This window comes from Calidris pugnax, unplaced genomic scaffold, assembly GCF_001431845.1.
Source record: "Calidris pugnax isolate Ruff unplaced genomic scaffold, ASM143184v1 scaffold36, whole genome shotgun sequence".
Taxonomy (NCBI): Eukaryota; Metazoa; Chordata; class Aves; order Charadriiformes; family Scolopacidae; genus Calidris; species Calidris pugnax.
In genome coordinates this window covers 653,629-674,898 of record NW_015090825.1, presented here as the reverse complement: position 1 = coordinate 674,898, position 21,270 = coordinate 653,629, and the positions used below count along the sequence as shown (strand labels likewise).

The 21,270-nt window shown below is 47.7% G+C and overlaps 1 protein-coding gene across 1 annotated transcript in view; it reads left to right on the top strand.

The window, feature by feature from the left end:
- Window positions 1–1,284: 1,284 nt before the first annotated feature.
- LOC106886869 (alpha-2-macroglobulin-like) overlaps window positions 1,285–21,270 on the top strand; it is a 38,370-nt gene continuing 18,384 nt past the window's right edge. The window contains exons 1-20 of the mRNA XM_014940129.1: window positions 1,285–1,500; window positions 3,275–3,458; window positions 4,430–4,589; window positions 5,470–5,522; window positions 6,211–6,231; window positions 6,596–6,764; window positions 7,989–8,073; window positions 9,665–9,788; window positions 11,071–11,185; window positions 11,409–11,518; window positions 12,014–12,172; window positions 12,522–12,749; window positions 13,485–13,548; window positions 14,052–14,194; window positions 16,425–16,574; window positions 17,242–17,409; window positions 18,032–18,167; window positions 19,729–19,846; window positions 20,185–20,413; window positions 20,676–20,802. Of these exons, the coding sequence (XP_014795615.1) occupies window positions 1,412–1,500; window positions 3,275–3,458; window positions 4,430–4,589; window positions 5,470–5,522; window positions 6,211–6,231; window positions 6,596–6,764; window positions 7,989–8,073; window positions 9,665–9,788; window positions 11,071–11,185; window positions 11,409–11,518; window positions 12,014–12,172; window positions 12,522–12,749; window positions 13,485–13,548; window positions 14,052–14,194; window positions 16,425–16,574; window positions 17,242–17,409; window positions 18,032–18,167; window positions 19,729–19,846; window positions 20,185–20,413; window positions 20,676–20,802 (2,632 nt within the window). The 5' untranslated portion in view covers window positions 1,285–1,411. The remainder of the gene's footprint in view (window positions 1,501–3,274; window positions 3,459–4,429; window positions 4,590–5,469; window positions 5,523–6,210; window positions 6,232–6,595; window positions 6,765–7,988; window positions 8,074–9,664; window positions 9,789–11,070; window positions 11,186–11,408; window positions 11,519–12,013; window positions 12,173–12,521; window positions 12,750–13,484; window positions 13,549–14,051; window positions 14,195–16,424; window positions 16,575–17,241; window positions 17,410–18,031; window positions 18,168–19,728; window positions 19,847–20,184; window positions 20,414–20,675; window positions 20,803–21,270) is intronic.

Here is a 21,270-nt window from a genome sequence, read left to right as displayed (position 1 = left end):
GGGCGAGGCAGATCTTCCCGGGTTTTATTTCTTGTGGGCAGGCAGAACAACCTTTAGGCATCAGATGGAGAAGGCAGGTCACAAGGTTGGGCCGTGTCTCTTTTGTGCAGTCCCCATGGAAATTGGACGTGTGTTCCTTCCCCACGCAGGTCACTACGGGGCAGGATGAGGCCTGTGATGAAGATTTGTTGTCTCACTGCGCTTGGATTCCTTAACTCCAAAGTTCCCGAGCTCACTAAACTTCTGATGACGATAGTAAGAGAGGGAAGGACAGACAGATAATCATTTTATCCTGCACCTTTTTTAATCCAAAAAAATATGATTGACATCCTCCAACACAAATCTCCATTCTTTGGAGTCTGGGTTAGGGCTGTAAGTAAGAGAAATATTCTGCTACCACTTCCAAGGGTAATAATTACCAGAGCTATTGATCCTTGCTGCAGACCAAGGTAACTACAGTAAAGACAATGGTCAAAACGACATTTCCCTCTGTGATATAACATCACCCATCACAGTGTATCATGTGGATTTTCAGACACTGAAGCCAGGAAGGACTCCATCAAACAGGAACAATTTGATTGCGATGTGCCAATAACTTGACCCATAACAAGAACCAGCAGAGGGAAAGCAAGACCCAGGCCAGGTCTGTTCTGCTGCGTGAGGGCAGCTGCTGCTCTGGGGAACTGGTTAATGTGTTACACGCTGTTAATGGGTTGAACTTTTGGCAGTGTCCCATCATGTCACTGTCCCTGTTTCTGTCGGGGTGAAGGTCAGATTATCTCGGACAACTTGATTGTCCAGGCAACTCTCTGGCCCCTTTTCCTGGCATTAGCGCTGGTAGGACCAGGAATGGAGAGCACAAGAGTGCAAGGGTGGGTGGAGAGGAAATCTTTTTCAGAGTTTGCATTCCCCGTTTTCAGATCCTGCCTTGTGAAGCGGTGGTTCGGCACACCCACTCTTGTTTACCAAACCCCGGGTCAACCTCCTGCTCCCAGTTTGAAGGAAATCAAAGTGCTCCTCCAGCAGCCTCCAGGCCCAGCGCCGTATAGGGGCTCCTGCCAGGAACGGAGCCCTCTCCTTTCCCCTCTGCTGTTAGCCCTTCGTGTCTTTAGCTGCCACCCTTCCTCCTCTTGTTGCCTGCTGCCCTGGCCCAAAACAGAGAGAGCTCCAGCCCGCTGGGCGCCCTCCCCTCCCTCTCCTGGCCAGGGCCTGGCCTTCTGCCCGGACCGAGGGCTGCTGGTTCCAGCTCCTCCTTACCGCCTCTCCCCGTTTCTGCGGGGGCCCTGGCCCCCAGCCCTTATCTCCTCCAGCCCCTGGGCTGTTTGCAGGGGAAGAGTATAAAGGGGTTGGCTGGGAGAGGGGAGCGGTGTGTCTGCTCGCCTCCTCACGACCTGCTCTTGTCTTCTGCACCATGGGGAAGGACGGGCTGCTCATCAAACCCAACGTCTTCCTCCTCCTCCTCTTCTTCCTTCCTGGAAACACCTCGCCCGCCGCAGAGCCGTAAGCGATGCAGGGGGGGGTGGTCTCTGGGCAGAGACCATGGGCTGTATTCCCGTGTCTGTTGCTTTGTCTCATCATCTGCCTGCTTTGCTCTACCCAGGAATAGAGACACCAGGGCTTAGTAAAACATCTTCTACAATCAGCAGCTCCAGTGCTTCAGGGAGACCCAAAACAGTCTGTGAAACGGAGATATCAGTAACACTTCAGGGAGAAAAGAAAAAAAAACCAAAAACCAAAAACCAAAAGGGGGAAAGGTCTACGAGAGTATCTCTTGCTGCTTCAGAGAACTGACAGCATTTCAACAAAATTTTCTGCACAAAATTGGTTCTTTTGAAAGGCAACTTTTTCTAAGTGTTTACACATTCAGTTTTTCTTAAGGGACAGACTTTTTTTTGAAAAAGCAATGAAAAGTTTCATTGTGGGTTGACTACCCTCCTCCCAGGTTGAAATGCCCAGGAGATGGAGCAGTTTTTTGACTGATAATGAGGAAAAAAAAAGGAACAAATAACATATCTGGCATGACCAGAAATGGCTTTGTTATCCCAGGTTGAAATGCCCAGGAGATGGAGCAATTTTTTGACTGATAATGAGGGAAAAAAAGGAACAAATAACAGATCTGGCACGACCAGAAATGGCTTTGTTTTTAAATTCACATTTTTCAGCCCAGCCAACGGAATGCAAATTCCCTTCTCAGCCAGGGCTCTGTGGCACTTCAAGGCTGTGACCATTGGGGTCTGTGGGGGTATACTGTGCTGTGTTCTCCTTCAGCCCCGTTTGTACACGAAGGGAGTGTGTGTTGTGTGTGTGTGTGTGTGTGTACACGTACAGCAGGAGCCGTGTGTGAGGGGTCCTGGCATCCCAGAGACTTTTTCCTTTGGCTTTTTGGCAATGTCTTTTCCTCCCCAGCCAAGCAGGGCTGTGCTGCAGTGCCGTCACCAAATGCAGGGTCAGGACCCAGAGCTTTCTTCCTGGAGACCAACTGGTGGACATAACGGTGTCAGAGCCTCCCCTTCCACTAAAGGCAATGCCCTACCCTACTGCCAAGGTGTCGGGGGGTCTTCTCCCAGCTGCTTGCTGCTCTGGGGGTTGCTGTCAGGGGCCAGTCCTCACCCTCCCAAAAAGCAGCACCGTTGCCGTTAGGTGGGCCAGGTTTGATTCCCAGGTTTGATGGCCCAGCATTGGGACATCACCAGCTCGTGGCTCTGCTGGGAGGTTGGGAGGCTGCCTGGGCCCGGGCAGTGACCCTCAGTTTGGGCTGAAACAGAGGAACAGGCTTCCCTGGAAAACTGAACGTGTCTCTGGTGCTTTTGCCTGAGAGCTGGCACCACGCTGTGGCAGTTTTGGGTCTCTACGAGGAACCAGCAGAGCTAGAGATGGTCTGCAGTGTGTAGTCCATGGCATCTGTTCACCACGACCCAGCACTTGTGCAGCTCCTGAATCCTACTACGTGTCTAGCAAAGGTGACAACTGACTTTCCCCCGCTGCCGTTATTCGGTGTCCCAGGAGGGAGGGCTGCTGTTGTGCCACAACCTGGAAAAACATATCCCCCCAAGATGTTTGCATTGAGATTTTCCTGTGGTATCTTACTTTTGAGCCCGGCCTTTCTACCTTCCCCTGCTATTACAGACATGCTGGAAATCTCGTAACAGCCCTAGAAAATGCATTTTTCTCCCTGTGCAGTGAAGACTGTAGTCATCAGATTGGTTTATTTGCTCTTTCTGTTCCTGTTACCTGTTCCTGCTCCTCTAACCTGACCTTCTCCTCTGTTCCTAAGGCAGTACATGGTCCTGTTGCCCTTCCTGATACACACTGATTCTTCTGAGAAAGTCTGTGTTCAGCTGACCCACCTGAATGAGTCTGTGACACTGAGCACCACACTCGAGTATCAAGGGGAAAACAGGAGCTTGATTGACGATGTGGTGTCAGAGAAGGACGTGTTCACCTGCATCCCTTTCTTTGTGAGTATCTCATCCTTGCGGGCTCATCCCTTGCGCCAGAGACAAACTGTCAGGGCACTGAGTAGTAATGAACAGAGTAATGCTGTGTAGGTATTCACTTCCCTCTTGGCCAAAGGTATCACCCTCAACACCCTCTCACTGCTGAAGTCTCCTTAGGGTGCTAACTGAATGGGAAATGCTGAATCCTGGAAAGCCAGCCCCTCCCTAGGACAGGAGGAGGAAAGGCCAGGAGAAAGAAGTGGTTTTAGTATTGACACTCCTGATGATGGCTGTTTGGCAAAGAGTTTCTTCAAATGGCTCTCCACATCATCCTTCAGCAGCCACAGATTGTCACTTGAGTGCCTTCAAATTGGGGTAGAGCTTTTGGACCTCAGATACGTTTTGCCTTGTGGGTATAGTACACTGAATTAATGTGAGAACATAGAGCTGTGATTCAACTTGCTCATCTTGCTGAGAGCACAGGTTATGTCTTTGGCCTGAAGGCTGAAGAACTGGCCTTCTGGACACTGAACAAGTTGTCATCTATGTCTGGGTTTGTCACATACAGGCTGAAGAATGATTTTGTCACTTTTGAGGGAGATGTATAGAGATGTGGCATGTCTGATTTGGAAAAGGAAATGTTCTGCAAGGACTAGGGACATTACCTGAAAGAGAAGGGGGAATATTCCCTGTGAACATCAAAAGGCAAAGGACAGAAAGGTTTTGGTCAGGGCAGTAAGAATTTTTTAAAACTGAGTGGCAGAGCTGGGAGTTCTTTTGCTGCACAATACTTGCACAATCACTGCACAGCAGTAGGAATGAGTAGGAATAGGGGACAAGCAAAGCTCAGTCTCTTGTTCCTGATTATAGTTTCTGTCACCTCTGTGTTGGGTCCATCAGGATTATGTTACATCTCTTACTTTACGAAGGCCGGTTTGATTCAGGTAGCTGTTAAAGGTGGTCCATAACATAGTTGCCTTCTTACTCTCCAGCTTCCAAGATCAAATAGCCAGTCACCAGTCTCATTTATCACTGTGACGGTGAAAGGGGAGACACTGCAGTTCAGGAGCCGCAAGTCAGTGCTGGTCAAGAACTCTGAGAGCTTGGTCTTCATCCAGACAGACAAACCCATCTACAAGCCCGGACAGACAGGTACCGGGGAAGGGGTGGAGGTTTGCATTTGAAGCAAAAAATTCATACTAAAACTGTTGGACTGTGCTGGCCAGGTGGTGATTACTTCCAGTGGAGGCCAGAACAGAAATCTCATGGCTGAGGCTTCTGTTTTTAATGCTCCAGGTGGGAACAATTTGGGGAACCTTAAGATATGTGCACGTACTTGGGGCACCTGCACACACTCTTTCTGTCACTGGAGGCTCTGTTGTTGTGCTCCCTGAAGTTAGCATCTGCATTAAAATCAGAGAAAGATTGGATATTTGTCCTATAGAGACCAGGGCCAAAATACAGACTAAGTAATGAAATAGCCTTCAAAGCATCAGCTGATTTCCTCAATAAAGACAGAGAGAACTATATAAGCCATTTATTTCTTCTGGGCCATTGATCTCGTAAACTTGGCCTGGACAGGAACTCATGTCCCAAAAGAGACACTGAATTCTCTGTCCAGAGCCAAACACAGACTGACAGCCAAGTGCTGAAATCATTCGCTTGCATCCATCCTTCCTAAGAAGTCAGTCTAGTTACAACAAAATTAGAAGACCCATGTGAATTCAAATGTGAAAATGTATCCTTGCAAAGTAGACAAAGGAAACTTAAATTTAACTTTGGGCTTAGTTAATGATATTTTGGTGCTCATGCTGAGGAAGATGTTCACACTGCCATGGATGTGCTCTTAACATGCTCTTATTCGTGTAATCTGTTACACTGGTAACCTTCTAGCGTGACTTAGTTTTCTAGTGAATGGCATTTCTTTAGAAGAGAACAGCTCTGTTCTCTGTTGTACCATTTCTTTTTGCAACTGATGTTTTCTGGTTGTTGACTGCACTCTGGAACCTCTCTGTCTGCCTTTCTCCATCAGTCCTTTTCAGAATTGTTTCTCTGGATAAAGACTTCCGTCCCTTGAACGAGGTGGTAAGTATGATGCTTCCTTTTTACTAGTTATTTGGCCTTAAGTCATCTGTGTGGGGAAAGGGAGGAAAGAAGTGTCTTTGGGGAGAGGTCTCAGTACGCTGAGACAGTTGTGCAATTCCTGGATTACTTCAGATCTTGTTAACAGGATCTGTCCTTCACATTTCTGCATAAAGCTGCCTTCTGCATTTTTGGGAAGGTTTGACAAACAGCGAATGAATGATGCTGGTGTAAACACCTCAGCTCACCTCAGCTGGGATGTGCAGGTGACAGAAGCCTCTAAAATCTGACCATTTAGATGCAAAAGGGTTTCAGGTCACTTGTAAGAATAGCCTTTGAGCAGCCTTCATGTCTTGTTCTTACATTATTCCCCACTACATAGACTGTTTTCCTTTGGTTCTGAGCAAATATGCCATTATCACAGTGTACACCTGCTCTTATTCGTATTGCAGCTCATACAGAGTGAGTAATTTCAGCTGGCTTTTCTGCCTGAGACAGAGGATTGCTCCTGCTCCCCCTTGGTGTTCCTAAAAATCCTCTGTTGCTCCACAGCAGGGACTTTCTTCCTTATCCCATTGGGTGATCTGCTTGTTCCCTGAATGTGGTCACAGCCCTGGACATTTGACTGTGTTGCTTGTGCTCTGTCTAAATGTGCATTCTAAATATGGTGTTTCCTTTCTTCTCTTTCTAGTTTCCGCTGGTCTATATCGAGGTATGTACAAACATTCAATTCATGTTCATGTCTGTCACACCCCAACTTGGCAGCATAACTACCAGTTGCCTCAAGAAGACTCTTGTCTATTTTATTCATTAAACAGGTCCATAACATTAATTTTGAGTATTCAGAGCTTTAAACTCATACGGTGGCAATTACATACACTGGGCCCAGGTTACAGCTCCTTCTATTGTGCAGCCCTGGGCTCCCCACACAACTCTGCTAGTGCCCCCCACTCCTGCCCTGCAGCCTCCCGAAACACTGGGGCTGGGCCTCCCCTCACTGCTTTTCTCAGTGCTTTTTAGTTCTCGTTGCAGAGACCACTGTTCTCACGATCTTCTTGTGGTCTCATTATCTGTAGGACCCAAAGAAAAACCGTCTGTACCAGTGGACAAAGGCAGAATTAAAGGGGGGGTTAATCCAGCTGTTCTTCAACCTCACCTCTGAACCTATGCAAGGGACCTACAAAGTGGTGGCTCAGAAGGCCTCTGGGAAGACAATTCAGCAACCTTTCTCTGTGGAGGAGTATGGTAACTATCACTGCAATTTCAGGTTCCTAGCTGCTAGTCCCATGGGGCATGAAAGCCTAATTGAACAGGGCAGTAGATCTGATCAGGATGTCCAGCATGGCTGGAAAAAATGTCCCTGTGTCCTCTCCCTCCCAAGCATCATCCCTTTCTCAGGAGCAGAGACTGAAGGACTTGAGCCACCTGTCTCCACTCCTCCTTAAGCCCCAGACCACGCAGTGCAGCTCTTCTGACTGCCCACCTCAGCAAGGCTCCCACCAGGAGGAACAAGTGTGCTTGAATCAGTCTGTCCACAAGCCTCACCTCCTTTCAGAGGTGTTTTAAGACCACAGCCTCATCTCCATTTGGCTACACACCTATGTTGTGCTATTAGTCTCAGCCTCTTGTGCCTGAGGTCCAAAGTCCTGACCTTTTTATGTAGACTGGAGCTCTCTGTAAATTCAGATCTTGCCTGTCCCCCCACCACAAGCTAAGCCTGTAGCTCACATTACACCTTAGTGCTTTAACCTCTGGTACTCTCACACCTATGCCAGTTCCATCTGCTTGGCTAGGAAATGGTATCCCAATACACACCTGCACATGATCACCACCAACATATCGTCCCACCCCAGCAAGCCAGCTGCAGCCCTTGTTACATGGTCTGGCATGATTTGGCTCATGCAGCAGAGATGAGTCTGGGAAGATGAGTCTGGAAGTCCTTTCACCTCTTCCAATTGCAAGACTGTTGTGTGCCCCTTATGCCCCGAATCCCTCCTGAGTTCTCTCAAGAGAGTCGCCATCCAGCTGGGTTTGGATGTGATGTCTCTGGGGGAGCTATGGGGTCTTCCTATTTTGCAAATTGGTAAGATCTGCATGATTTGGAAATGCAGAGACCAGGCTGTAGTTCCAGCTCGGTATGTCTGTGAGAGACCTCTATTGACTTAACTCTCTATTTTACTCTATCAGACTGCTGGGGGACTGAAAACCCATGTGCTATCGAAAAAGCTGCTGTATTTTAATAGCTGATGTAGTAATCCTGTCTCCTTAGTTGGCACAGTGGTTGGCTGAGTGCCTGTGGTTTTCACTGACTTCAGTAGGATGTGCAGGTGACAGAAGCCTCTGAAATCTGACCATTTAGATGTAAAAGGGTTTCAGGTCACTTGTAAGAATAGCTTTTGAGCAGCCTTCATGTCTCATTCTTATGTTATTCCCCACCACATAGACTGTTTTCCTTTGGTTCTGCTGCAGTGCTGCCAAAATTCGAAGTCACAGTGAAAATGCCCAAGGTGATCACCATTCTTGATGAGAAGCTGCAGGTGACAGTTTGCGGCCTGTGAGTGTCTGACTTCTAAGTCTTTCTTGATTTCATGTTTTTCTTCAGCTGCTGCTAAAAGTCCAGTTGGGAGACTAAGAAATGATGCTTCATTATATTTCTTAATCGTTTTGGGGTCCCAGGTTCAAACAGACTACATCTACCATTAGATAAAAGGCAACAATTATTGCTTGGGGCACTTTGTATGGAACATATAGAAACATACTGTTCTTCTGTTTTTTTGGGAGGGTTGGGTTTTTTTTGTTTTGGTTTGGTTTGGTTTTTTTTCTAGTTATAGAAGATTTCAAACCAGCTACTGTGCTAGGGAAGAGGGCTTCAGTTTATTTTACCTGGGAATGATGTTTTAACTGGGCTGCATAGAGAAGAGTGTGGCCAGTAGGTGGAGGGAGGTCATTCTCCCCCAACTCTGCACTGGTGAGGCCACAACTGGAATCCTGCATCCAGTTCCGAGCTCCCCAATTCAAGAGAGACAGGAAACTACTGGAGAGAGTCCAGCGTAGGGCAACCAAGATGATGGAGGGATTGGATCATCTCCTGATGAGGAAAGGCTGAGAGAGCTGGGACTCTTTAGTCTGGAGAAGAGAAGGCTGAGGGGAGACCTTATTAATGCTTATAAGTATCTCAAGGGTGGTTTGAGGGAGGATGGAGCCGGACTCTTTTCAGTGGTTCCCAATGACAGGACGAGGGGCAACGGGCACAAGTTCCACTCAAACATGAAGAACTTATTTTGGGTGAGGGTGGCAGAGCCCTGGAAGAGGCTGCCCAGGGAGGGTGTGGAGTCCCCTCCTCTGGAGATCTTCAAGCCCCGCCTGGATGCTCCTGAGTGATGTGCTCTGGGCAGCCCTGCTTAGGCTGTGGAGTTGGACTAGATGATCTCTAGAAGGTCCCTTCCAACTCCAACAATTCCGTGATTCTGTGATTCTGCTTGTCATTGCTGAGAGGAAACTGTGAGTGGGGCAGATGCCATTGGCCCTCTTGGCCACCTGGGCACACTGCTGGCCCACCTGGGCACACTCGTTGGACTAGATGATCTCTAGAAGGTCCCTTCCAACTCCAACAATTCCGTGATTCTGTGATTCTGCTTGTCATTGCTGAGAGGAAACTGTGAGTGGGGCAGATGCCCTCTTTCCTTTGGGCCAGCTCATTTGATTCTGCAAGTCAATGTTCCAGGCATCCCGCAGGGAGAGCCATGGCTTGGGCTGAAGAATGAGCTAAAAGACCCAACACAAACACATGAACAAACCAGTTCCATCAGAATGGGGTGGTGGGGTAGATACTTGCAACGTGTTCTCCAAGCTGAAGGGTACTCTCAACTAAGTCAGCATTAGGATAAACAATTTCTGCAGACTTGTATGTTGTTCCTGGGGATGCGGTCAGGACTATAAGATTCAGTGCTCCTGCCTCCATTGCTAAGCTTGATCCTAAAATGTTACCAGATTTCTTTCTGCTTTTTATTGCCTATGATGACCCTGTTGTATCCTGGAGGCAGCTCCAGGGAAGAGTCTGGGCTCCACTGGGGATGAGTTAGTCATTTTCCTCCGCCCCTGTTACATTCCAAATGGCTTTTTCTTTCAATCCCCCCTGCTGGTAGATACACATTTGGGAAGCCTGTTCCTGGCCTCGTGAGCTTCCGTGTCTGCCGGAATTTTGAACATGCAGCCACCTCCTGCTATGGCGAAGAGGGTAGGGCATTGTGTGATGAGTTCTCTGGACAGGTGAGTCACAGTTACCTTTGTGGGTAGGGTGACAGGAGAAAGTGTGGCTCACTAAGGACACCTTGTATGGAACAGGCTTGCTCTGACAGAGTGTGTACAAGCCTGAGTGTGGAGAGGGGAGAGACTCCAGGTATTTTAAGGAACCCTGAAGAAGGAGAAAAGATTGGGTGCACAATGAAATGTGAAAGGTAGAAATAGGGGGAAGGGTCTGTGGGGTAAGAAAGGTGTGGGTAAAAGCAAGAAGCTGATGGAGAAGAAAGAGATGAAAGAAAGAAACAGAAAAAAAAAGGTCAGATAGAATGTAGAGAGTATAAGAGAGAAGTGAGATAGAAAAGGTGTGAACGATGAGAGCAGAGTTGGGGTTGGCTTATGCTAGGGACAGTGTGTGTGATCAGAAGTTCATGTTAGAAGTAGGAAAGAAGCAGAAACCAGGGGAGGGGTGATGGAGTTTGAGCAAGAGGGAAAGAAATATGGATTTAGCAGCAGTGCTTAAGACAGACAGAAAAAACCCCTCACTTTTTTCACTCTTCAGACTGTCTGCAAGAGCAAAACTGAACAGTGTTTGGAGCAAGGATAGGTGCAAATGTGCTAGCTTAGTTGACAGAAGCTGGGGTAATAGCAATTGTGGAAATATGCCAGGACAGGAAAGCGAGCAGAAGACATGCTTATGGTCCTTGGGGTCTGCTGAGTATGGTTCCCACAATTGCCTCTGCCACTGCTGTTGCTATCCATGATAAAAGAAAACATGAACACTGCGGTGTGACCTTCTGTTCCAGGCACCTCTTCCCTTTTCTGTGGAGACCTGCCTTGTACATGAAGGTGCTGAAGGGAGGTGGCAAGCTTTGAAAATACTTTTCCAGCTGTCATCTTCTTTCTACACATATAGAGGCTTTAGTTTTTCTATCACTCACATGGCTTGTGCATTTTAAGTCAGCAGCTATATTCTAATGTGTCTGATGCCTGATAAACATTTGCTGTGTGGCGTAATCCTGAATAATTCCCTATGCTTCTGTATAAAGTATTTGGAATTAAAAACTTCCCACATACAAAAATCTTCTAGGTTGCCAACCCTTTGCTTTGATGTTGCTGCAAGGTCTTCAAAATGCTCCTTGCCAAGTTATTTATGTGCTTTTCCGGTTTTAATAAAAACAGCAGAGGGAATGAACTGTGAGTTGATGGGCTCCTCTTCCAATTCAGGGCAATGCACAGTGATGGATACACTCAGTTGGATAAACACTATGTAGATGAGACTACAATGGTCTTGTTTGCTTTCTTCCAACAGACGGACAACTATGGCTGCATTTCTGAAGTGGTAAAGACCAAGTTATTCCAGTTCAAGAGACGCGGATATGAGAATAAGCTCCACGTGGAGGCTAAGATTAAAGAGGAGGAGACAGGTATGAATCATCTGGATTGAAGAGCCATGTAATAAACCCAGAGAGACCAGCAGAGGCGCCTGCCAAGTAGGGATGAAGGAGAAAAGCAGGCTCTTGCTTTTCTGGAATCCTGAAGGCCAGGAGCATCAGCAAAATTGCTTGTCCAGCAAAGGAGGGTTGTCCTTGAGTAAAAGTAATTCTGGTCAGACAGAGGCAAATTAATTTATCATGCATCTTCCTGCAGGAGTGGAGTTGACTGGAACAAGCTTCTCTGAGATCACAAGCACCATTAGCAAAATCATCTTTGAGCATTCAGACTCCCACTACAAACCTGGAATCCCCTTCTTTGGGCAGGTAGGGAAACCATGAGAATGGAATACCATGAGTGCCAAACGATCATGCTACTGTGTCTCCTGGACAGATACATGCCCCACATGCTGGATCTCAGTGCTGCTAATCCCTGTGGGCCTCCTCTCCTCTGCAGGCTCTCAATTCAGGGAACAGCAGCTGAGAGCACAGCCCTCATTCTCCTTAACCCCTGTCCTTGAGCTTCTGCTTCTCCAGTCAAGGAGAATTCTGCTTTTCCAGTCTCCTGTTCAATAGGAGGCCTAAGGAGTGTGAGTGCATGTCAATCTCCACATCCACTCCTCTGACCCAGAGGTGGAGATGTAAAAAAGGGCCAGAAAAAAAAAAAAAAAAAGAAAAAAGATTCAGAAAGTTTGCAGCCTTCTCTGAAAGAGTGAAGTGCCGGGGGGGCTTCCTTGTCTGACATGAGCCTTAGCTTGGTGGTGTATCAGTCTGTTTAGGTGGCAGGCATTCTCCTCTCCTGTACTGTTTTTGCTTCTCCAGGTGAAACTAGTGGATGGATCTGGTGCTCCAATTGCCAATGAAACTGTGAGGATTTCTATACAAGGAAGCCAGGAAAATAACTACACAACAAATGAAGAGGGCAGGGCATGGTTTGCCCTGAACACTTCCATGTTGAACTCCAATTCTGTTGCAATTAGGGTGAGTCCTGAAGGGCAGAGGAGGTGATTAAGTGACCCACAGGGCTGGAAGAGGAATAACCCTGAAGTTTCCATGATATATGCAAAAGCACTTAGCTTCTTGTTCAACTGATATTATTCAACTTGTTTGAGATGAACTCCAGCCTCTCTGGGAATGACATCATTCCCAATAACTTGCTAAGGATACCACCACCCTGTCTTGCATCTTCCAAACTCACGGGCTTTTTTTGTAGACTACCTTGTTGCTTAAATACAAAGAATACCAAACCTGTAATACTAGGCCATGAATTTTGGCTCCAGTTCAGCCACCTGTGTTTGAGGAGCTATGTGTGTGTTTTCTCCTTTTCCAGGCAATTCATAAAGTGCACCCCTACTGCTATGACCACTCCTGGGTTGTTCCATATTATGCAGAAGGCTATCTCCCACTAAAGCGCTTTTACTCTCCTAGTAATAGCTTCCTCAAAATTGAGCCCAAGTCTGAGACACTAAGCTGTGGCTCCTCCATAGAGGTCCGGGTGCACTATGTCCTTACTCCGGAGGCCCTAGGAGAGCAGAAGAAAATCGTCTTTTACTACTTGGTAAGCTTACACCTGCCTTACAACAGTGAGGATGTCACTGGTAATTGTAGGGGGGGCTGGAGATGGGCATTGTGGTTTGTGGCAGTAGGCTTTAAACACTTTCCCATCATCCTTCATGTGTTCTTTTCCCATGAAAAGAGCTGGGGTTGTTCAGCCTGGAGAAGAGGAGGCTCCGGGGAGACCTAACAGCAGCCTTCCAGTACCTGAGGGGGCCTACAGGAAGGCTGGGGAGAGCCTGTTTAGAAAGGCCTGCAGTGACAGGACGAGGGGAAATGGCTTCAAGCTGGAGGGGAACAGATTTAGGAACAGAATCAGGAGGGGGTTCTTCACTGTGAGGGTGGTGGAGCACTGGAACAGGTTGCCCAGGGAGGTGGTTGAGGCCCCATCCCTGGAGATATTCAAGGAGAGGCTCGATGAAGCCCTGGGCCACCTGGTCTAGTTGGGGGTGTCCCTGCTGACTGCGGGGAGGTCGGACTAGATGACCTTTGGAGGTCCCTTCTGGCCTGGGCAATTCTATGATTCTATGATTCTATGAAAATGAGGGTCTGAGTTAGGAGCAGAAGAGTAAGGACACCCTGGGTGAGCACTGGGATCCTGCTGCAGGGAGGCAGGGAGCAGCTGAACAGGGTGCGAGCAGCACAAATACAACTCAGTTGTTACCCTCTCAGGTTCTCCTTCTTTAAGGTTTGGCTCATGCATAACCTAAATCACAGCAGGGCTTCCTCTTCCATTCAGGTGATGGCCAAGGGAATCATTAAGCAAGCAGGCACCCACGTTCTGGATTTGGACCAGGAAAGTGGTGAGTTCCTCTCCCCTGCCCAATTGTCATTGGCCTGGGAGGCTGGGCAGCTGTGGCAGAGATACAGGCTGCCTCCATCCAAGCCCAGGGATCCACATCTCCATGTCCCCTAAGAGATGGGAAGAGCTTGAGCTTTTTTTTTTTCTCTGCCTTTGATTAGGGATTTGCACAGATTTGCTCTAACCCCCTGTGCCAGCTGTCTTTCTTCTGGCACTGCATTTCTCCAGCTCCAGTGCTCTTGGGACACAGACTGATGGTCTGTTTTTAGAAGCTGAACCAAAATTCAGCGTGCTTATGCACTGGACAACAGGACTTGACACAAGTCTTTTCAGTCAGACAGTGAGATTTATGCATCCATGTGAGCACCAGTTTCATCCCGCTTGGAGGCCAGGGGTTGCATCATGGCTAGGATGAGGTTCAGCATGAAGTCAAACCTAGAATTTTGGCTGCTCCAACAGCAGGATCCCTGTACCTTAACTTTTTGCTCTTGTTTTGTTTGCTAGCCAATGGGGTCTTCGTGCTACAGCTGCCTGTACAAGCTGAAATTGCCCCAGAAGCCCAACTGCTTGTCTACACCACTGCCCCCAGCAAGGAGGTCATCGCTGATTCAACCAAGTTCAACGTAGAAAAGTGTTTTGGCAATAAGGTGAGTGTCCACTTCTTGAGGGAGCGGCCATCAGACTGCAGCGTGGTCAAGCCCATTTATTTAGATTTAGCCCAACTAAGCTCGTTTATTTAGATATACTAACATTGGACAAGACAGCTATCAGTTGTTCTAGGGAGCTTCGCTGCTTACGGGTTTGTGCTTGCTTGGAGGAGATCAGCTGTTGGAAAAGAGGTGCTAGCAGGGACTACACTGATCAAAACCCTCTTAGGGACTAGTCACAGCCACTGATCTCACACGTGGTCCTGTGTGAGAAAAACAGAGGCCACATGTCTATGTCATACTGCAGCCCGTGTCTTTCACTCCTTTTGCCACAAACACACTCCAGCAATGAGGCGGCTGCTCGTGTGGTCACAGAGCGAAAATGAAACACACACAGTCCCAGTCCAGTGGGTGAAGCTAATTCTTGTCAGATCATTACATCTCCTGTACATCTCATCCTGTTGCTTTAATTTCTGGTGTATGTAAATGGAGATGAACCTTGCCTGAACCTGCTGAGCAACGCACCGTGGTGCTTCAATAGCAATGGTGAGACTGAAGGAGTGGAGAAAAGGCATGTGGACCACGATTCTGTTATAGCCCACATATTCCTTATGCAGAAGAGCAGATTGAGGTATGAGCAGCCCTGAGATAGAACCTCAAGAAAGCCTGTTGGGACTTCAGGACACTGAGAAAGGCAGTCCCTTGTCCTGCTAAAACCCAAGCTAAATGAATTTTTGAGACTGGTATCACTGTAGGAGCTTGGTGACCTGAATTTTGTTCATATATTAAAGATCTTTCTATGGACTGCATAGGTATATGCATATGGTCTGGGTGCAAGCCAAGTGCCAAGTGATGTACATGCTTAGGTACTGCTTTCCTCTCTGAAAGCATCCTGTAACCAAAGCTATTGTCAGTCCAGACAGGACAGAGTTTGGGCTATCTCTGTGCTAGATAGTTTTTCTAATAGCAAGCTTGCTGCAGCCCTTGTTCTGACATTTCCTGAAGAATATTGCTTTTGCAGTCTGAAGATCATGAGTCCACCCCCTGGGAGAGGTGGGGTGTGTCAGCAGAAGACACGCTGTGGTCTGGCTGGGATATGAAGGAGACTGGCAGCTGATGCTGCTTTGTCAGGGAACATGTTTCCTCTGAGGATGCTTTGATAACTGCATGTTGGGGGGGAGGAGGGTGCGAACATGTTTCCTCTGAGGATGCTTTGATAACTGCATGTTGGGGGGGGATGGGGAGGGTGTGCTGCTGAGGAGAAGGAAGATTTATGCTGGTTAGCCATCTTATTATAAAATCATGTGAGGTGGTGGTGAAAACTTCTGCTAGCAAAGACTTGCAAGGCAGAGGTTGGTAGGGGTCGTTTCAAGTTGTGAGTTAGGTTTTGGGGAAGGCACACAAGTCTGGCAGGCCTCAATCAACAGGCCAGTCCTTCAGAATGATTTGGAATCATTACCAGCCAGTAGATATCGCAATATTGCTCCAGGGCAAGGTCTCTGTGAGCTTGTTTTCTCTCCACAGACAATATCTGGGTGCAGTACAGAGACTGGACCTGGTCCAAGACCATGCCCAGCTGCCTAAACAGATCTAGCCACAATGTGAGATTACCTCATCACATTCACAGGGGCCATAAAACCCAAAACTGCCTTAAAAGTTTTACAAGCAAATGTGATGCTTGAAGTTGCCAAGGATGGGGCCGGTCTTTTTTCAGTGGTGCCCAGTGACAGGACAAGAGGGAATGGGCATAAACTTGAATACAAGAAGTTCCACCTAAACATGAGGAGGAACTTCTTTACTTTGTGGGTGACAGAGCCCTGGAATAAGCTGCCCAGGGGGGTGGTGGAGTCTCCTTCTCTGGAGACATTCAAACCCTCCTGGACACGTTCCTGTGCAACCTGCTCTGGGTGGACCTGCTTTGGCAGGGGGTTGGACTAGATGATCTCCAGAGGTCCCTTCCAACCCCATGTGATTCTGTGATTCTGTAACTGTTAGTGCTGATTCCTTTGGCACTGCAGGAAGGAAACCCAGCTCTGCAATAGCACAGAGGGAATGTGTGGTGTGGGTGTGTGTAGGCACTGCAGGAAGGAAACCCAGCTCTGCAACAGCACAGAGGGAGTGTGTGGTGGTGGGGTGTGTGTGCTTTGCAAGGATGAAAGTGATGCACTCAACTGGAGAGAAAAGCTGCAAGGATAGGGCATCTGTGACATAGCTTTTCCTGCTGCTACAGGTGGACTTGAGCTTCTCTTCTTCTGAAGGCCTGCCTTCTTCTGATGCTCACTTGCTGTTCAGAGCCTCCCCGAACTCCCTCTGTGCTGTCCGTGCTGTGGACAAGAGCGTTCTCCTCATGAAGCCAGAAGCTGACCTGTCGCCCAGCTCTGTAAGTGCTTAGTCCGTGGAGCAACTCGGAGCCTGGTCAGAGCAAGCACAGCCCAGTGGTGGGATGGAAAGACTGAACAATGCCTCTTGTCAGTGCTGACACAGGAAAGCTGTCCTGTGCTGTTTCTCATCTTCCTTCAGTGGGCAAAAAGATGAGAATTGGGCAGCAGCTGTTCCTTAGGGGGTTTGTGCGACTCTAGGGATGGCAATTAGGAAGCTGTTTTAAGGCAACTGCTTCTCTTGGCCAGAGCCAAACACTGTTGCGAGTCTGATGATGGTTTTTCAGTTATTCTCTCCAGCCATGGACTAATTTTCTTGGAGTAGCATCTGGAAGTGCCAGAGAGCTTACTCCCCTCGCACCAAGCAGCAAACAACAATCCCTGAGCAGGGACAAAGGACTGCAGATGGACTGGCCAGTGTCATTTTTTATATATATTTGAGCTGTAATAACCGGAGTAACATGCTGTCCATAACAAAAGAGGCAAATTTGGATCTCTTTTTCTGACTCCCAAATTCCCATTAGCTCCCGCCACAGGGAGGAGGATCATGGCAATGTGGGTGTATGTGCCCGTGATGTGACTGTCATGGTGCTTGCATTCAGCTCCTGCAGTTGTGTTTTGTGAGAGTGGACACTGAAAATGCTGAATACCCTGGCTCTTTCTGCCTAGGTGTACAGCTTGCTGCCCGTGAAGGAAGTACATGGCTATCATGGTCCAGACTTGCTCTTGGAGGAGCCCCTGGAGAATTGTATACCCTTGAAGAAGATAGTTCTGAATGGGATCACCTATTCTCCAGTAGTGGAGATGAATGAAGAGGACACTTACAGCATCCTAAAGGTATAGCCCTCTTGCACAGTTAGGGGATGGAGTGGGAGAAGGACTGAGCATGCTTCTGTGGCATGGTGCAACACAACAAGGGAAGGGTTTATGGACCTGAATGATCTGACACTAATTTTTATCCAGAGGCAAGTTCATTGAGAGTCATAAGCTTCACCTGTCTTTCCAGCTTTGCTCCTAACTTGGTGGAAAAGGGATAAGTCTCTAACTTTTCTTCGTACAGGAAAAGCTTTCAGGTTGACTTGAAATGAGGTTCTAACAGGAGGTAAATAATCCTGTGCCATTACAGTTACTCCAAATAAATCAATACATCCTTAAGCACTATCACCGTGGGTATTTCCTTCCAGAGAGAAAGCTCTGTATCTGCTCCCTGGCTCATCCTGACCCCTAGGCTTGATTGGACTGGAACCAGTGCCCTAGAGAAAGAAGGGATCTATACTTTGGTCTCTCTGAGCCACCCAGGCACCCAGGCCCAGGGTTGGGGGGTTGATCTCAAGGTCCAATCCACAGAGAGTAACAGCGTCTCCTTTTCAGACAGTAAAATACCAATGTCAGGTCTGCTGTGTTAAACCTCAACAGGACTCAGTAACAAAAAAAACCATGTTGGATTTCTCTCCCGTAGGAAATGGGTTTAAAGATTTTCACCAATACCAAGGTGAGGAAACCTTGGTATTGCAGCAGTGAGAATTACATGCCTGCAGGAGCCCACTTTGCATCAAATACAGCCGTGCCTGGAGTGCTTGCAATGAGGACAAGCGGTAAAGCAACTGGGTCTTGTTATCACCTCTGTTCTGAACAGAGATCCTGTCTGGGAATCCCCAATCTATTTTGGGGTGAATAGTCAAGCAAGAGCTGGGGTTGTGGACTGAACCCTTGGAAGTAGTACTGAAGTAGTGGGTTTCGCAGATATCAGCTTCTGCATGAGCGTGGGGCGTATCTCTTTTGCTGGGTTGAAGGTCTGCTGACAAGCTTTGATAACTCCACATAAGAAGTCAGCAGGACCGGGTAGTTTTGAAAGATTCTGACAGAGCAAAGGATATTATTCTACTGCTGAATGTCCACTAGGCTTTTGCACTAGACTTCTTTTCCTAGATATCGCTGAAGGGGGTCTCCAATACCGTCTTCAGTCTGCCCCCGTTGATTCAGCCAGTTTCATGTATGGTCAAAACCAGATGAAGTGACTGAGAAAATTTCCAGTGACAAGCTGGTAGGCTTTGGAGGCTTAGAATGGTAAGACACAAGTGGCAGAAGTCCAGTCTGAAACAGATCCACCTTATTTCTAAAGGCTATCTCAACTCTTACACTGTAACTGTTTGGGCAACAGAATTGGCCATGTCATCCTCCAGAGTCTCATATTAAGGGAAATATCCTAGAAAATGTAAGTTATTCTAGCCAGATAACAGAGAGTTTTCCCTTGGCGCAACAGCCTGTGCTTTTGTCCAGCTTTAAGCCAATTTCAAGTTCTGACAGAAGTTGCTAAGATGCAGGTTAAATGCTTTTTAATTAGTTTAAACTGAAATAGGCAGCAGTAAGAGGACTGAAATACGATGGCAGACAAAAACAAGTAAGCCACCTGTCACTCTTGCCAGGAGCCATGTGATACAGCTCTCACAACATCTTTCACTCATGCCCTGAGAGATGCCTGTTGCACAGACAGTATGGATACTTGCTACACAATTTTTACCTAAATGTAGAAATTAATTTAGCCAAAGTAAAGATGACCAAAGCTGGAACTTAGTTAAGAACTTTTCTTCTTTATCTGTTTGGGTGGATTTCTCTTTCTGTTTGTAAAATCCAAACAAACCAAGTCCCACCCACCCCATCTTTGTTTCAACAAAGGCTTTTTGTTTTACCAAATGTTGTCCCAAACTCAGAATGCTTTTGGGGGGAATAATGTTTACATGGGAAAATTTTATTTTAGTCAAAAGGCCCATTTTTACTCCTCCCAAATTCCAACTGCATGTTTTTAGTTTGAGCATCTTCAGCCTAGTTCTTGAAGAGGCCACAGATTTGGCAGCGAGGTGGTTTTCTGAGTCATAGTGATCCTACAAAAAACACAGCACAGAGGGATGTTCCATGCCCCCCCAGACTTTGAGTTTCGCTGGAGACCAGTAGGAAATACTGGAAGGGTAGTTCTTGCTAATAAACCCTGACCCTGAAGTTTCGCTGCCGCTGGTATCGGTGCTTACTGCAGCCACAGCGCAGCTTCTGATTGCCACATAGATTGCTGCTTTCTCAGACCAAAGCATGACACTGATGTAGATCTTGCTTGTTTGGAATGATCAGTAGTTGATTCCTTTTCCATCTCATCACATTCAGACCCTCAGCCACATATGATGCACGCATTTCGTGCCATGGCAAGGACTCCTGAGGAGGTGACGGAGACAGTCCGAAAGTATTTCCCAGAAACTTGGATTTGGAGTTTAGTATCTGTAAGGTAAGGACCTTGGGATAGTTCCTTCCTTTTTAATAAAACTGGTTTTATAAGGTGAAAACACAAATCCCCACATGTTTGCCAAGCTTTTTCAACGCCAAGAAGTCCTTCACTGTTTGCAAAGATCACGTGGCAATCCTCTGAGATGGAATTACCTTCAGCCGTTGTTAGGTTTGTTCAAGGGGTGGTCATGGGTCTGGAAGAAGACATGGGGGGGCCCTACGGGAACAAACATACTGCACCCCATCATTCACACAAGCAGAACTGTTCAGTAGGCTGAAAGGAGTACAGATAGTCACCAAAACGGCGTAAAAATCACCCCTGTGTCCTTGCTTCACCAGCTCTGAGGGAAATGCTGATCTGGATGTGACCATCCCTGACACCATCACCGAGTGGAAAGCTAATGCATTCTGCACTTCGGCAGACACGGGCTTTGGCCTGTCCCCGACAGTGTCCCTCAGAGCCTTCCAGCCCTTCTTTGTAGAGCTCACCCTGCCCTACTCGGTGGTGCGTGGGGAGTCCTTCACGCTGAAAGCCACCGTTTTCAACTACCTGACCGCCTGCATCAGGGTAAGGAAGGTTTAGATCCTTCTATGTACTTGTGTGCCTTCTTGTACAGTTCCTGCCTTCACCTAGCCTTCTTATACTTAGCTCTAGACCCTTCATCCCTGAAGTTCTTACGTTATTCTTCTTATATACTCCAATACACAGAGCCCACAGCTCCAGCTCCCTGCTCCTTTGCTAGTGAAGGAATAGCTATTGCTGTGGCTTTCTAGGTCCCCATCTCTCATGATCCCCCTCCCCTGACTGCACCTCTCTCTACAACCGGCAGGTCAGCGTGACCCTGGCTCAGTCTACTCATTTCCTGGCTACTCCAGTGGAAAAGGAGGAAGAATCTCATTGTCTCTGCGAGCATGGGAGGAAAACTGTGGCTTGGCTGGTGACTCCCAAATCCCTAGGTAAAGGTCTCAGGGTGCTGAAAACTGCAGGGAGGGTTTCTCTGTGCTGTTCTCCCTGTTCAGTATTGGGTGTTTGAGGGAAGTGTTAGGGAGTGTTTCCTGGGAAGCACTGCAGCCAAGTGTCTGTCTTATCTGGGGTTACTTGGGAGGCAAAGGTTGGTGAACTCATAGTGTCCACGGCCATATCTGACACCACGTGCAATACCATCAACAGCCCTCAGACAACATCTTCTGAAGCCAGAGATATTGCTGGCCCGTGGGGCTCCATCCCTCCCAGAGATTAGATGATTGCCCTGTGTTATCTTCATATGTTGTTTTCACGGTCGCTGTTACGTGCTGTGGTAGCAGCTGTGGTGTGCATGTGGGGCACCAGTGTGCTGAACAGCAGCGGGGCTAGTGAGTCCCACCACTGTGGTGTCCTAGCTTCTGGAAAGCAGTCACCAAAATAGAGTCACCTTTCAACAGCAG